This window comes from Pseudochaenichthys georgianus, chromosome 24 (assembly GCF_902827115.2).
Source record: "Pseudochaenichthys georgianus chromosome 24, fPseGeo1.2, whole genome shotgun sequence".
Lineage (NCBI taxonomy): Eukaryota > Metazoa > Chordata > Actinopteri > Perciformes > Channichthyidae > Pseudochaenichthys > Pseudochaenichthys georgianus.
The window spans coordinates 28,098,023-28,111,791 of record NC_047526.1 but is presented as its reverse complement, the minus strand read 5'-3'; the positions used below and the strand labels follow the sequence as shown (position 1 = coordinate 28,111,791).

The 13,769-nt window shown below is 42.5% G+C and overlaps 1 protein-coding gene across 1 annotated transcript in view; it reads right to left on the bottom strand.

The window, feature by feature from the left end:
• Positions 1-3,566: 3,566 nt before the first annotated feature.
• The window catches only part of tmem121ab (transmembrane protein 121Ab), a 44,778-nt gene continuing 34,575 nt past the window's right edge, over positions 3,567-13,769 (bottom strand). Inside the window, exon 2 of the mRNA XM_034076298.2 lies at positions 3,567-6,403. Coding sequence (XP_033932189.1) covers positions 4,630-5,568 — 939 coding nt within the window. The 5' untranslated portion in view covers positions 5,569-6,403 and the 3' untranslated portion in view covers positions 3,567-4,629. The remainder of the gene's footprint in view (positions 6,404-13,769) is intronic.

The window sequence follows — 13,769 nt, the reverse complement described above, 5'->3', positions numbered from 1 at the left end:
GTAACCCCAAACTGATCCTCTCAGTTAAACCATTGGTTGTTTGATTAGCTTGAAGAAACATTGGACTGTGCTTTGGGAATTAAATGACCTTTTCATCGTGCACGCTTTAGTTAACTTTAGTTTCTTGTGGCGGTGTAATTTCTAAATAAGATTCTATGAGTCTTGTTCTCTGATTATTATGCAAAAAGTTTATAAGCAAGCAAATATACCTTAACTTGAGTCTTGTAGCAATTTGCCAGCCATGCACATTACCGGAATATAACTAAAAATATAATTAAGATGTTGCAATTGATGTCTTTGCTCTGCTGTGGATATTTGCCAGTAAAGTGAGCAAACCCATTATCGTTTCCTTGTAAGTTTTACTCCTGCAAATGAGAACACATCAAACTAGTAATAGCTTTAATGATAAAGATTAAATATGTCAATCATATTTATTTTTGTAAATTAAAATATGAGTGAAGTTTGTTCTGGGATTTGCAGTCCAGTCTGTATGATTAAGCTTCAGTGGCTCGAATAAACAGCTTTGAACTATTTTGAGAACCAGTAATGAAATCATAATGATATTTTAAATGCCCTACATTATGCTTGAAAAGTGAAAAGAAGAACCTCACTCCTTTGTTCTTCATCGAGCCTCTTTGTCACTTGTGACAGTTCTCGCTAATGGCTCTCTTTGAGCTGAGATCAGCAGTTAACCTTAGTTCACCTGACGGCAGTAAAGTGTCTGTCCCTGTGAGCCTGACAACTCTTGGGTCAGTTAAATACAAATCTTTATGGCAACACAAGGGCATTTCAGTATCAGCTGTAAAAGTTCTCAGGTTGGTGCAAATAAGATCAGTGTCAATGGAACAAAAGGGAACTGGGAGAAAACAATTTGAGAAAGGGTTCATTCATTTTTATAACATTAAATATACATTCTTTGCTTCTCTACTGGACATGTGGTAGCCTGAGGGGTAGAGCATTAATGCCAGGTGGAGGCATATCACCCCTAAATATTGATGTGCTATGTGCAACATTTGCTTTTATGTAGCCATTTCAATGACAAAAAGGGCATCAATAACTCCTTAATTATACAACTTCTGAAATCCTCCTCCTGCTGCCTTGATATTATTCCAACAGGATTTTTCAAAGATGTTTTGCCTTGCATGGCCTCAGATCTACTTCATATAGTAAACAAATCTCTTCACTCAGGTATTTTTCCACAGGCCCTGAAAACTGCAGTCATTAAACCGCTCTTAAAAAAGAATAATCTAGATGCTTCAGTAATGAACAATTACAGGCCCATATCAAACCTTCCATTTCTAGGTAAAATCATTGAAAAAGTTGTTTTTCAACAGTTGAGTAATTTCTTGCATTTAAATAACTGTTTTGATGTGTTCCAGTCAGGCTTTCGTCCAAACCACAGCACTGAGACTGCTCTTGTAAACGTCTTCAATGACATCCACTTAAACACAGACAGTAGCAGAACGTCAGTGTTAGTATTATTAGATCTCAGTGCTGCGTTTGACACTGTTGACCACAGCATATTACTAGACCGACTGGAAAACTGGGTGGGACTTTCGGAAACAGTTCTAAATTGGTTTGAATCCTACTTAAAGGACAGAAACAACTTTGTTTCTATAGGTAAATACACATCTGAGTTAACAAATATGACATGTGGGGTACCTCAAGGCTCCATCTTGGGGCCTCTTCTCTTTAACGTCTACATGCTACCACTGGCTCAGATAATGAAGAACAACAAAATAAGTTACCATAGCTATGCAGATGACACACACATTTACGTAACAATTTCACCAGGAGACTATGCTCCAATTCAAACACTGAGTAAGTGCATTGAACAAATCAATGACTGGATGTGTCAGAACTTTCTCCAATTAAACAAAGATAAAACTGAGGTAATGGTTTTTGGAGCCAAGGCAGAACGTATAATAGTTAGCGCTGAGCTTCAGCCTGCAATGTTCAAAACAACAGATAAAGCCAGAAATCTAGGTGTAGTCATGGACTCTGACCTGAGTTTCAACAGTCACATTAAAACAGTTACTAAATCAGCCTACTATCACCTAAAGAACATATCTAGGATTAAAAGACTAATGTCACAGCAGGATTTGGAAAAACTTGTCCATGCTTTTATCTTCAGTAGACTGGACTATACTGCAATGGTGTCTTCACAGGTCTCACTAAAAAATCTATTAGGAAGCTGCAGCTGATTCAGAACGCCGCTGCTCGAGTCCTCACTAACACTAAGAAAGTGGATCACATCACTCCTGTTCTGAAGTCTTTACACTGGCTTCCTGTGTGTCAAAGAATATATTTCAAAATACTGTTGCTGGTTTATAAAGCACTGAATGGTTTAGGCCCAAAATACATTTCTGACCTCCTGCTAAATTATGAACCATCCAGATCTCTCAGGTCTTCAGGGACTGGTCAGCTTTCTGTCCCCAGAGTCAGAACTAAACATGGAGAAGCAGCGTTCGGTTATTATGCTCCAAATATCTGGAACAAACTCCCAGAAACCTGCCGGTCCGCTGGAACTCTTACTACTTTTAAATCCAGGCTGAAGACTTTTCTTTTTGTCGCTGCTTTTAATTGAACTATTCATATCTTAGACTGCACTGTAACTTTTATCCATGTATTTTTTCTTTTTATGTTTATTTTATTAGCTTTTCTTTTTAATGACTGATTTTAAATGCCATTTTCTTAATGTCTTTCGTTTTTTGTAAAGCACTTTGAATTGCCTTGTGTTGAAATGTGCTATATAAATAAACTTGCCTTGCCTTAATTAAAGTGGACCTATTATGCTATATTGGAAATATATTTGCTTAAAATACCAAACAGTTCACCCATTGTAGCCATGCCTCATACTGATTATACCCCTCTTTTGCAGCCCTGTTAGAGAAACACATATTTTGGGTCCTTAGCTTGAAAAAAGAAAAAAGAGGGGGCGGAGCTAATGCCTGATCAGAATTCTACCGGAGATAAAGTTACATTCTGCTGTGATAAAACGCTATCCTGTTCTAAACCACATCAAGGATTATTTCTGAAACAGTATGGAGCTCAAATGCTTTTTCTCTTGCAGGTTTATCACAAGGTGAGTTCATTTTTTTTAATCTCCTGCTTTTTAAACACATGTGCTCTCCAGTACAGGTTAGCTCTGAGTGTTAGCGAGGCTTGCTAATGTAAACAAAGACGAGATTACGTCCAAAACACGTCAGGCATTGTTTCTGACAGCAACTTTCTGTGGGTCCGCTGCCGATTTTGACGTCATATCGGCAGCAAATCTGTATCTGCTCGTTGTACACCTGCTTTTAAAAGATCTGGGTACAGAGGAAAAGAGAAAGGGTTTTATTTTCTGACGCTGCGTGAGTTCCCCGACGCACCGGGGACACATATTTATGTATAAAATACATCAAGAAGTGCATTTTGCATGATAGGTCCCCTTTAAGCTAAAAATAATAAATATGTAAATGGGAAATCTGGAAAAATAAACCATGCTTTCATCATAAATCTTTTTATTCATACTTTTATTAAAACATAATTTGCCTCCAACAAGTAAAGAATGTACAATAATAATAATTAACAATAATAATTATTAATAATAAATTGAATAAACTTTTTTCTGTTTGAATTCGTATAGTATTTATATTGTATCTTGTGTCAATACATTAGTGAGGCGTTCTCTGGAAAAAATTTCTGACTTCAAGGCTTCAGCTACAGGTTCGGAGGAATGTACAGTACAGGAAACAAAAAGCATCTCACCCCCATATACGTTTTTTTTCTATTTTCATGTATTTCTTCAGATTTTCAATACATTACACACATAAACCACTCACATCTGTGCCAAAAAAATAAGCTAAACCTCCTGTGGTGAACACGTACGCCTGCAGGCACACATACTCTATAGGCTAGAGTGTGCGTGACATACACACACAGTAAAACACACGCTTGGATGCCTGCAGTGGACGGTATAGTGCTGAGCTCCGGTGCTTTTATCAGACATGTGGTCGTAAAGCGCTACACTGACCGAGGCAGCAGCTTCCACAGAGCTCATTTCTCAGCAGAACCCTACACAGAGGGAAAAGCATTCGTCTGCCACCAACCTCGCTGTAGCACAGCACAGATAGCCCCCCATGACTGACCCTTATCAATCTCTGCTCCTCCTCTCCGTCAGTGCCTCGCGCTGAATGGTAGTTCCTTGGGTGCTGGAATTAAAAGGAAATGCCACATAGTTGAAAAAGTGACCTTTAAAAAATACAAGATACTCATGAGGGGCGACCAGCTGCCCATTTTACACAACATAATGTCACCGGTCTGCACACTGTGGAGATTGTCTTTTAATAAAAGTTTGAGCTTTGAAAACATTTGAAACAATTAAAAACACAATAGCACGATAAAAACCTTTGACTTGATTTCAAAGTCTGCACGCTGCACTCAGAGTCAAGTGTAGGTTTACAGTATGTTCTGACAGGCAGTGATGCTGAAAATCTCTTGTATGGTTTCACAGCAGTTCATGTGGGCTTGACAAGAGCAGAATATCATCCCGTCATGCAGCTGATTCCTCTATCCACCTCCACCTCCAGTAGCTTTCATTAGAAAGCTTTGAGTTCCTAATGATGCTCAGTCCAGAGCTGGCGGTCATGTGTCAATGACGTCCTGCGCCGGCGAAGGTTCATGTGGTAAACTGGTGGCGTTGGGCAGCGGCTGCGTGTGGCTGTTCTGCTGCAGCTCTAGCGCCATGGCGTTCTGCGGGTGGGGGAACTCCTTTACCTGTCGGCGGTACTCCAGGAAGGTGGACGCCTTGGTGGCGATGGCCACCACGTTCTTCCCGACAAAGATGGTGGAAACCCGGCTGTCCTGGAACAGCACCATGTTCACACCCCGTATGAGGATGGTGACCACGTTTATAGTGACCAGGCTCAGGACCGGGTACAGCATCATCTTCTGGGGCGACATGTGCTCCCCCTGCATGCTGATTTCACTGAGAGACACGCAGGGCAGGATGAGCAGCAGGATGTAGCAGTAGAAGAACATCAGGCCCTCGGCCCAGATGGGTAGGCCTGTCCGCTGCGGCTCCCACAGGTTGGCTTGGATATCCAGCAGGTCCAGCAGGTCCAGAGCCACCCAGAACAGACGACTCCTCATGTCCTCTTTCTTTCGGAAAGTTCTCACATATTCCATACTATCCAGAGCCACTAGAACCAAGTACAAGCCCGGTACACATACTGATAATAATAACGTCAAAGCTTTCCTGGCCACCGTCTCCAAGCTCTTCCTGTCTGCCTTGCAATTCTGGAAAACAAAGTAGAGTTTTATCTCTAGGACAAAGATGTAGAGAAACCAGAGGATCATGGCGTATCCTCTTCGGGCGGTGCGCACCTCTGCACCGACCCACACTGCCACATAGCGCAGCACTATGAGGAAGCATACATCCCCTACCAGCACTATTATACACACACCAATCTTTCTGGGACCCTGGTTCTGCTCCACCAGGTAGGCGTCCATGAAGGCCATGCTGGTCATGATGACGATGGTGGTGAGGCACACGTGGCGTTTGTCTGGGGGCGGTAACACCATGGCGAGGGCACCTGGTGGCTCTCACTATCAGTCCCCAGTTTCAAAAGCAAAAACACACCAGAAGGTGATTGGGCACTGTGTCCACTCCAAACCTCTAAGGTTGGAGCGAAACGAGTTGCATTTAAAGTGTTCTGATAGCTCTTGTGTGCACAGGAGCAAATGTCCGCCTAGTGTGTCTTTTATATTACAACAATACTATAATTCACTCCACGATCAGTCTTTAAAGGAGGACGGTTATTGCAATGTAGAAGCAGAGCAGTGTGTGGAGTCAGCGGAGATATGCTGGCTGCTGATTGCTCTCAGACCATGTGAAAACAGGAACATCACCTCGTTACTCAACGCACTTCCATTGATCCGCCCCTGTCCCTGTTTTACAGCTGACACACCATGACTGATAGTAATCCACACACAGTCAAAGGGAGAATACTCTTAGAGTATGCTCGGTCTAATGGAAATATGATGGGAATGCGGGACACGCTGCTGCAGTATAGAAATGTTTATGGAGGGGTTTGTTTGTATATGAGACTGTGTTGAAAGCAGGAGTTGTGCGCGCGCCTGTGCTGCAGCTCAGCATGTGCGAAGAATTCCACTTTGGAAGCCCCCGTAGACGATGGCGCAGTGTGTGTGGCTCCTTGCGATCCTGCAGTGTGTGTGGAGGGAAAGGAGGTGTCTGCAGTGGCCGGAGGCCCCCAGCCGCCATAAATCACGGAGACAGCAGGTCAACGGCCCATGAGGCCTTGCATCCGACGCCGGCTTCCCTGGGGGGAGGCTCTTACACCGGTCTGAATATCCATCCTTCCCCCCTCCTCTTTCCACGTACCAGCCTCTTAACAGCCTAGAAGAGGGAGACATAGAGAGGAGAGGAGGGGGAGGGCAGGAGAGGGGGAGAAAGAAACCTGTCAGCACTACTGGGCCATATAACACCATTTTCATTGCCAATGGCCCTCCACATACGATGAGCCAAGCAATGTGTCAGCTTGGCTCATCTAGAGCCTGTTTCACTATTGATGGGGAAGGACATATTGCACATGTTGGAGTAGGACTGCTTCAGGATGTCATTACCTCTCTATTGTCTGGGATCTGTCACAGGACAACTGGAGTCATGGCTTAATATCCTCTGGTGGTAACATTATTATCTTCAGCATATTTTGGGAATATACCCAGAAGTTTAATTTGGGCAGTTGAATTAATAGAAGATGTATTACAATAATTTGTAGAAACTCATTTAAAGTCTTATGAAGTAGCGAACTGCCTGACAATTGCTTTACTTGGTTCTACATTTTCTTCTTGTGCAAGGGCAAATGGCAAAAAGATTGCAAGTTAATTTCCTACATCTTTGGTTCAGTATGGTGTGCTGACATTTCTCAAAACATAGACCATTTGAATGCTGTGTGCATGCTGTATCATTTTCACTGGAGGATTAATAGGAGTAAGGAGTGTTTGTATCAGTGACAGAAATTGATCGCACAGACAAACAAACCGACTTTCAGCTTTAATGTGTGACTTTCATTCACGCTCATGTCTAAAATGTGCAAACAATGAAAATGATACAATTCCCCCCCGTTTATTTAACCTTCAGTTCAAGCTCCATTGACAGTTTATTTTAGCTGAATGATGTTTCAAAGTGTTTCTGTTTTGACATGTTTAGTATTCCAGCTGCTGTGTGTGCTGAAGCCTGTGACGGCTTGGGTCAGGGCCTCTCTTCATCAGTCCAGTTTACAGCACTTTGGAAAAAGAAACCGTCCAGATGCTGAGAGCTTAACTTGCCAGCAGGAGTCCACCTTGCGCACTGGCCTTGTCCATAAATAACACAGCCTGTATAAATATTTGCATAGAGAGCAAACAAGGCTTTGAGAAAGTGAAATGTGTTAATTGAGCAGAAAGTTCCCCACGGTTTGAGCTTGGTGAGCTTCAGGAGAAACTAGAATTGATCTGATGCTCTGTTCTGCTCTGTTAATTTCTGTCTCCTCCTCCACTCACTGGATCCTTCAGGCAGAACACAAATACCTCACATTAGTGTTTCTGTCAGCTGGGGGTACGTTTCAAATTAAGATATGATTGTATCAGGGAGCATCTGCAGCAATCCCAAAATATTACCGTCTCGCCAAAAGGGGAGTTTTAGTTGACCTACAGACCAGTGTTGGGGAATATTTTCCAAGGCCCATAACTTTGACCCAGCTTATCAGTTCAAACTGTCCTGACTGAGCACACGCACCTCGTAACCTTGGCTGCTGTGCTCTCAGTGTTCCGTCTCCCTGTTCCTGCCTGTTGGCGTCAGCTGATAGAGGTGTTATGGTTCTATGTTCCTGCCTGTTGGCGTCAGCTGATAGAGGTGTTATGGTTCTATGTTCCTGCCTGTTGGCGTCAGCTGATAGAGGTGTTATGGTTCTATGTTCCTGCCTGTTGGCGTCAGCTGATAGAGGTGTTATGGTTCTATGTTCCTGCCTGTTGGCGTCAGCTGATAGAGGTGTTATGGTTCTATGTTCCTGCCTGTTGGCGTCAGCTGATAGAGGTGTTATGGTTCTATGTTCCTGCCTGTTGGCGTCAGCTGATAGAGGTGTTATGGTTCTATGTTCCTGCCTGTTGGCGTCAGCTGATAGAGGTGTTATGGTTCTATGTTCCTGCCTGTTGGCGTCAGCTGATAGAGGTGTTATGGTTCTATGTTCCTGCCTGTTGGCGTCAGCTGATAGAGGTGTTATGGTTCTATGTTCCTGCCTGTTGGCGTCAGCTGATAGAGGTGTTATGGTTCTATGTTCCTGCCTGTTGGCGTCAGCTGATAGAGGTGTTGTGATTTTATCTTGTTATGCAGCATCTGGATGATGCTCTCGGAACTAGCTAAATACACGGGTCTGGGGTAGAGTTCTTCAGAATTGACGCGGCAACTCTACCGTGCAGTCAGATCGTGGCTGCTGTGACTTGTGATGTGAATTCTCCGGCCGAAGCTCCAAATAAACCATCAGTGTTTGACATCAAAGCTCCTGCTCTTCCCGTGTCTCTTTCCGGAGTCGGTGACGCCCACTGCATCGCTGCTACACAGAAGTTTCCCTTACAACCAGGATATTAATAATGTCTAAATCTCTGCAAAACAAACAACAGGTGGTTCTGGAACAGCTTACTTCACTATTTTATCAACATAAAAAAAACGAAATAACTGACAACTACAAAAGCATTTAGTGTTCAAACGTTAAATATTGATCCTTCAAGTGTACTTCACTGACTTAGTATTGCTTTTACATAAATATTGGTGACCCCCAAGAGATAGATTTAAAGAAGGGGAAAATCAAAGCCACAGGATGTGACCGAGCACAATGAACCGTGTCGTCCCTTAAAACTGTCCGGGGTCATTGGGTGCATGTTGTTGCCTACCTCTCTCCCTCATTTCCCTGTTATTTCTTTACAATCCCTATAAAATAAAAGCACAGCAAGATGACGGCCTCAGGTTTATTCTTCAGATTTGGAAAGTCTTTATTAGACTATAAAGACTTTATTTAACTTCTTTCATGGGCTGAAAAGTAGTCTCCATTAAAATGTGTTTAAATTTGATGTGTAAAGTCGTAGAAGTTCAGAGTACCAATTTTGCTTTAATGCACCGTTTTATAAGCTTGTACTACTGTCTTGTCATTAGTTAGTATGTCGTTTATCAATGCTTTCACAGTAGGTCGTTAATAAATTCACATTTTGAGTTGCCGCGTTGCTGAAAAATCACATCAGGTGGTTATTATCTTTTATTTGTCATCATAATAATGTCATGTAATGTTAGTGAAACCGATGATGATCTAGTCTGCAGTTACAAGTGTCTATTTGTTTAAAAAATATTCACAATTTGGGGAGATGCTTCACTTTTCTTGTTTGCTCAACATTAGATTAGGAGATTATTGTCAGTCTTGGATTTGCACGATAAATACGTAACTTGGGTCAGCAGTCGTTTAGCTCGGAAAAAAGGGGAATCGACAATCCTAGCTCTAACCGAAGATATCTGGAAAAAATGGCATATTTTCCAAAATGTTGAATTATTCAAACATTAGTAAAATAAGAAATACAACTTCAAAGTGTGATCAATAGTGAGTCCAAAAGAAACAGAAGGCCAAAGCATTCATTTGTCTTGATATTTACTGATGCAAAAAAACAATGGCTGACCTTTCAGTGCTATTGACTGGATTCATTTTGAAAAGCCAATTTAGAAATGGATTACAAAGTGATCCACCACTGTTTACCTTTGACAATCAAAGGCTTCTATTTCACTCTATTTTTGATGAACTGAGCTCTTGATATGAGAGACTTAAGTATGTGATGAATAAACATGAGTTTGTTTTCAGCTGCTGTGTGAAACCTCAAAAGCAAAATGAGCTTTTTGAATGAGATCCAGAGTTTGCAGAGAGGATTGTCATCAGAAAAATACCACCCTTGAAGAACATGAACTGTACCGTGCATCTATAGCAGGGGTGTCAAACTCAATTTCATCGCGGGCCACATTCTCATAAAGGTTGCACTCAAAGGGCCGGTTGTAACTATATAAATATATAATATATATAAAATAATGTATTATATTACATTATTGCCTCTGAATTGGATTATTATCGGATAGGATAATAACTTAGTAATTAACTACGTCTGAAAGCAGAAGTCCAGGGCAAATAATTGCAAGTCTCTTCAGTGCGCATGTCACAAAACGAGATGCATTGTGGGACATGTAGTTTATGGGCAACCTGCTTCTGTAAAGTGGCATGTAACCGTATAATAAAAGTATTATATTCTTTGCAAGCTCTTGCGGGGCCACATCAAATGAAGTCGCGGGCCGGATTTGGCCCCCGGGCCTTGAGTTTGACACCCCTGATCTATAGAGAATATATGAAAAACAACAACCATGGAGCTTCAATGGCTCATAGTAGAAATGTTAATAGATACATTGTGCTGTGTCACTGCGCACAACCTTGTGTGTTGAACAAAAAAAATAATGATGTAACATATAATAACATCCCGATTCAAAGGCTGTCATTGAAAGAGCCTGACACCAGCATGAGCCTCATTTGTAATCCAAGCATGAATTTGAATGTTTAAAACCCATTATGTAGAACAGTGCCTAAGTAAGAGATTACATTCATAGTGCGGTGATTAATTGACTGATTAGCAGAATGCTGTGGATCATTAACATGCTATAGGGAAGGCTGCCCCCACATATACAGTACATCATATCATCATTTAAATGCCATTCATTATCAAGAGAGACTTTGAGATTGGTTCCCTAATAAACGGATTACAGCCGGAAAAACAATATGAGAGCGCTAAATTGGATGGTTTGAACCTCCGTGGAATTAAAACCTGAGCTGCAAAACATGGATCCCAAGATGTCATTAACGTGATTCAGCGCTACATGGAACAGGAAGCTGATTAACTTTGGCAGCAATGGTCGATTATTAATCCGTTCGGTCATATTCTGTCGGAAAGTGCCTTTGTCTGTGTGAGATGATGACATGATCTGCTCTGCAAATTCTGTTATTACATTACATTACATGTCACTTGTTAGACGCTTTTATCCAAAGCGACTTACATACTCAATACTGTGGGCAATCCCCACAGGAGCAATTTTTGGGGTGAAGTGTCTTGCCCAGGGACACAACGTCATGCTGACTGCAGTGGGGTTTGACCCCCTGATCCGAACACCAAGGCTCTATCCACTACGCCACACGCCTCCCACATGGCGTTATAATTTAGAACTCTACCATGAAGATGAACCCCGCAGAAAGAAATGTCCATTAATATGTAATTTGATAGTGATGACTATAATTTTACATCTTTGCTTGGCTTTTTACCCTGTGAGAGCAGGGGGCCTCTGTGTACTGAACGCTGAACATGCTTATATGCTTCAATTACATCGTATTAATTATGGTGTGCTATAAAAAGGCAACATGGAGGGCTGTGAACTGGCAGCACAACATTTCTTTGCAGAGGAAAGGCTATTACTGTGTCTCTGGTCAAGGCCATTATCTCTCTAAACAGCCAGAGTTCTCTTGTCAGGCAGTTATATTAACGGTTAGCCTCCTGGCTGCCCCCAGGCCTCCACATGGATCACAACAAGGACAAAGGTTGGGGCAGGAAGTGGCATAACTGCAACTTTCTTTTGTTAGTTTATAACATATAAGAACAGCATTTTGGCACCGGATTCTTCCACTCCTTCCCAGGTGGAAAATCAAATCAAAAGTTGTTTAAACGGTGCAGTTTTGAGCTGCTGCTTTTGAATATGCACGATCACAGTTTCCCTTTAAGCACTGACTTGCAGTATCTTAATTACCTGTGTTCTCGCTTTTGATGTTTTTTCTTTTTTTGACACAGGCTCAGAGCTTAAGGACAGTAAAGTCTTACAAACTTCAAGAGGCTTTTCTTTCAACACTAAGGTGTTCTGACACATCATACACCTCGTGAGGGCTGTGAGCTAGCACTTGTTTACAGCAGCGACATCATTTCATCCAGCAACTGTGGATGGTATGCTGTATTACCTTCCGGCTTCGAAGGAAACTGAGCTGTTTATGCTTTTGGGGAGCCATATTGTGATGCATTAAATGTATCCTATTACATTTCAAACTCTGCATTCACTCCACGCTTCCGCTCACATTTCTAAAGCCTCAAAACCCTAAGGATGATCAAATGTCAATGTCAGCAACACAGCAGTGGGACAGTGCAGGTCTCCAGAGCCGTCCGTTTTGTTCGATATTTATGTCAGGTTGTCTTCATTAGGGCCAGAATGAGACCCATATGTCGTCTTGGCTGCCAGCCATCTCCATCATCGCAGCAGGTGTTCTGCGCCGTCCTTTGTGTTACAGTCAGCGCTCGGATAGTTTTGGGAGAGGTGGCAGATTGCTTTGAATCCGTCCAGTACTCAGAAAACAGCTCAGAACAGCTAAGCCGAACTATATTGTCGTAACCACACACAAACAGAATACACACAGGCACGTATGTGTGTGTGTATGAAAGCTCTTACACACAGGCACGTATGTGTGTGTGTATGAAAGCTCTTACACACACGTATTCCTTCCCTGAAAGGTTGCCGACAGGATCTGCAGGTCAGGTCTTTATTCCCTCTTTCACATCCTGATAACGTTCTGTAGCCACACACTGATCTCGTACATCCTGTACTGATTGTAACAAAGTCAGGTATTAGATCCCCTAATCCCTGAATACATGTTAATACATATCTCAGATAACAACCTGGCTGTGTTCAAACACGTCGGCTTGATTCCCCCTGACGCACTGGCGAGTGTGTGAGACATCTTTCAGGCGCTCAGCACATTTCAACATATTAAACCAGACTCATCTGCCCTCATAAGGCTTAACCTTGTCAGTGTTGCATTATTCACACTGTATGTGCTGCATCTAATGGATCGGTGCGCCGCTTCATTGGAATTACAAACACGTCTGTTTTGCATTTTGTTGTTACAGTAGTATTTTTTGGCGTAGTCCTTTCCACCTGTTTTGTGCAATTCAATGGTACACACTTTAATGAGTCAAAACCCAATACACAGGGTGTGTGTGTTATTCGCTACCATCCTTTCCATTCTCTTGTTTTCTTGTTATCCTGGCATAATATGTGTCACGATCTGTCTGTGTTGCGTTGTGTCTTGTCTAAATCTGTCTGTGGTTCCCTGTCGTTAGTTTCCCTGGTGTGTCTGATTACCCGATTGTGTTCACCTGGTGTCCCTGTGTTTTCTCCTCCCTCCTCACCTCTGTCTTGTTTGTATGATTCCCCCCTAATCCCACCAGGAGCGTCTGCGCTGCGGCGTTTTTAGCGATCGCGGCCACTCTAGTCAATGGGTGCTATTCCACCAGACCCGCTGCGCCGCGGCTCGAAGCGTCCCAGAAGCTCCTCGGCGCAAGGAATTTCTAAAATATAGGATGAATCCTATTTTTGACGCGACGCAGCGCAGGCAGGAAGTGGAACGTTCATCCAACAATTGTGAGGCTGCACACACGACGCTCCGCTTCCGCAACGTTTTGAAACGCGCCTGGTGGGTTATGACTGGTTATGACGCAGGAGGAGGTCGCAGGAGGAGGTCGCGTCGCAGGGGGTTAGTTTTGTGTGTATTTAAGTTCTGGTTTTTCTGTCTGTCTTTGTCGGTTCGTCTTGTGATATGGCTTGTTCCTCGGTGAGTGTTCTGTTTAGTCTTTATTTAATAGTATAGCCTTGAAATAAAGGAGTTTTTTGTCAC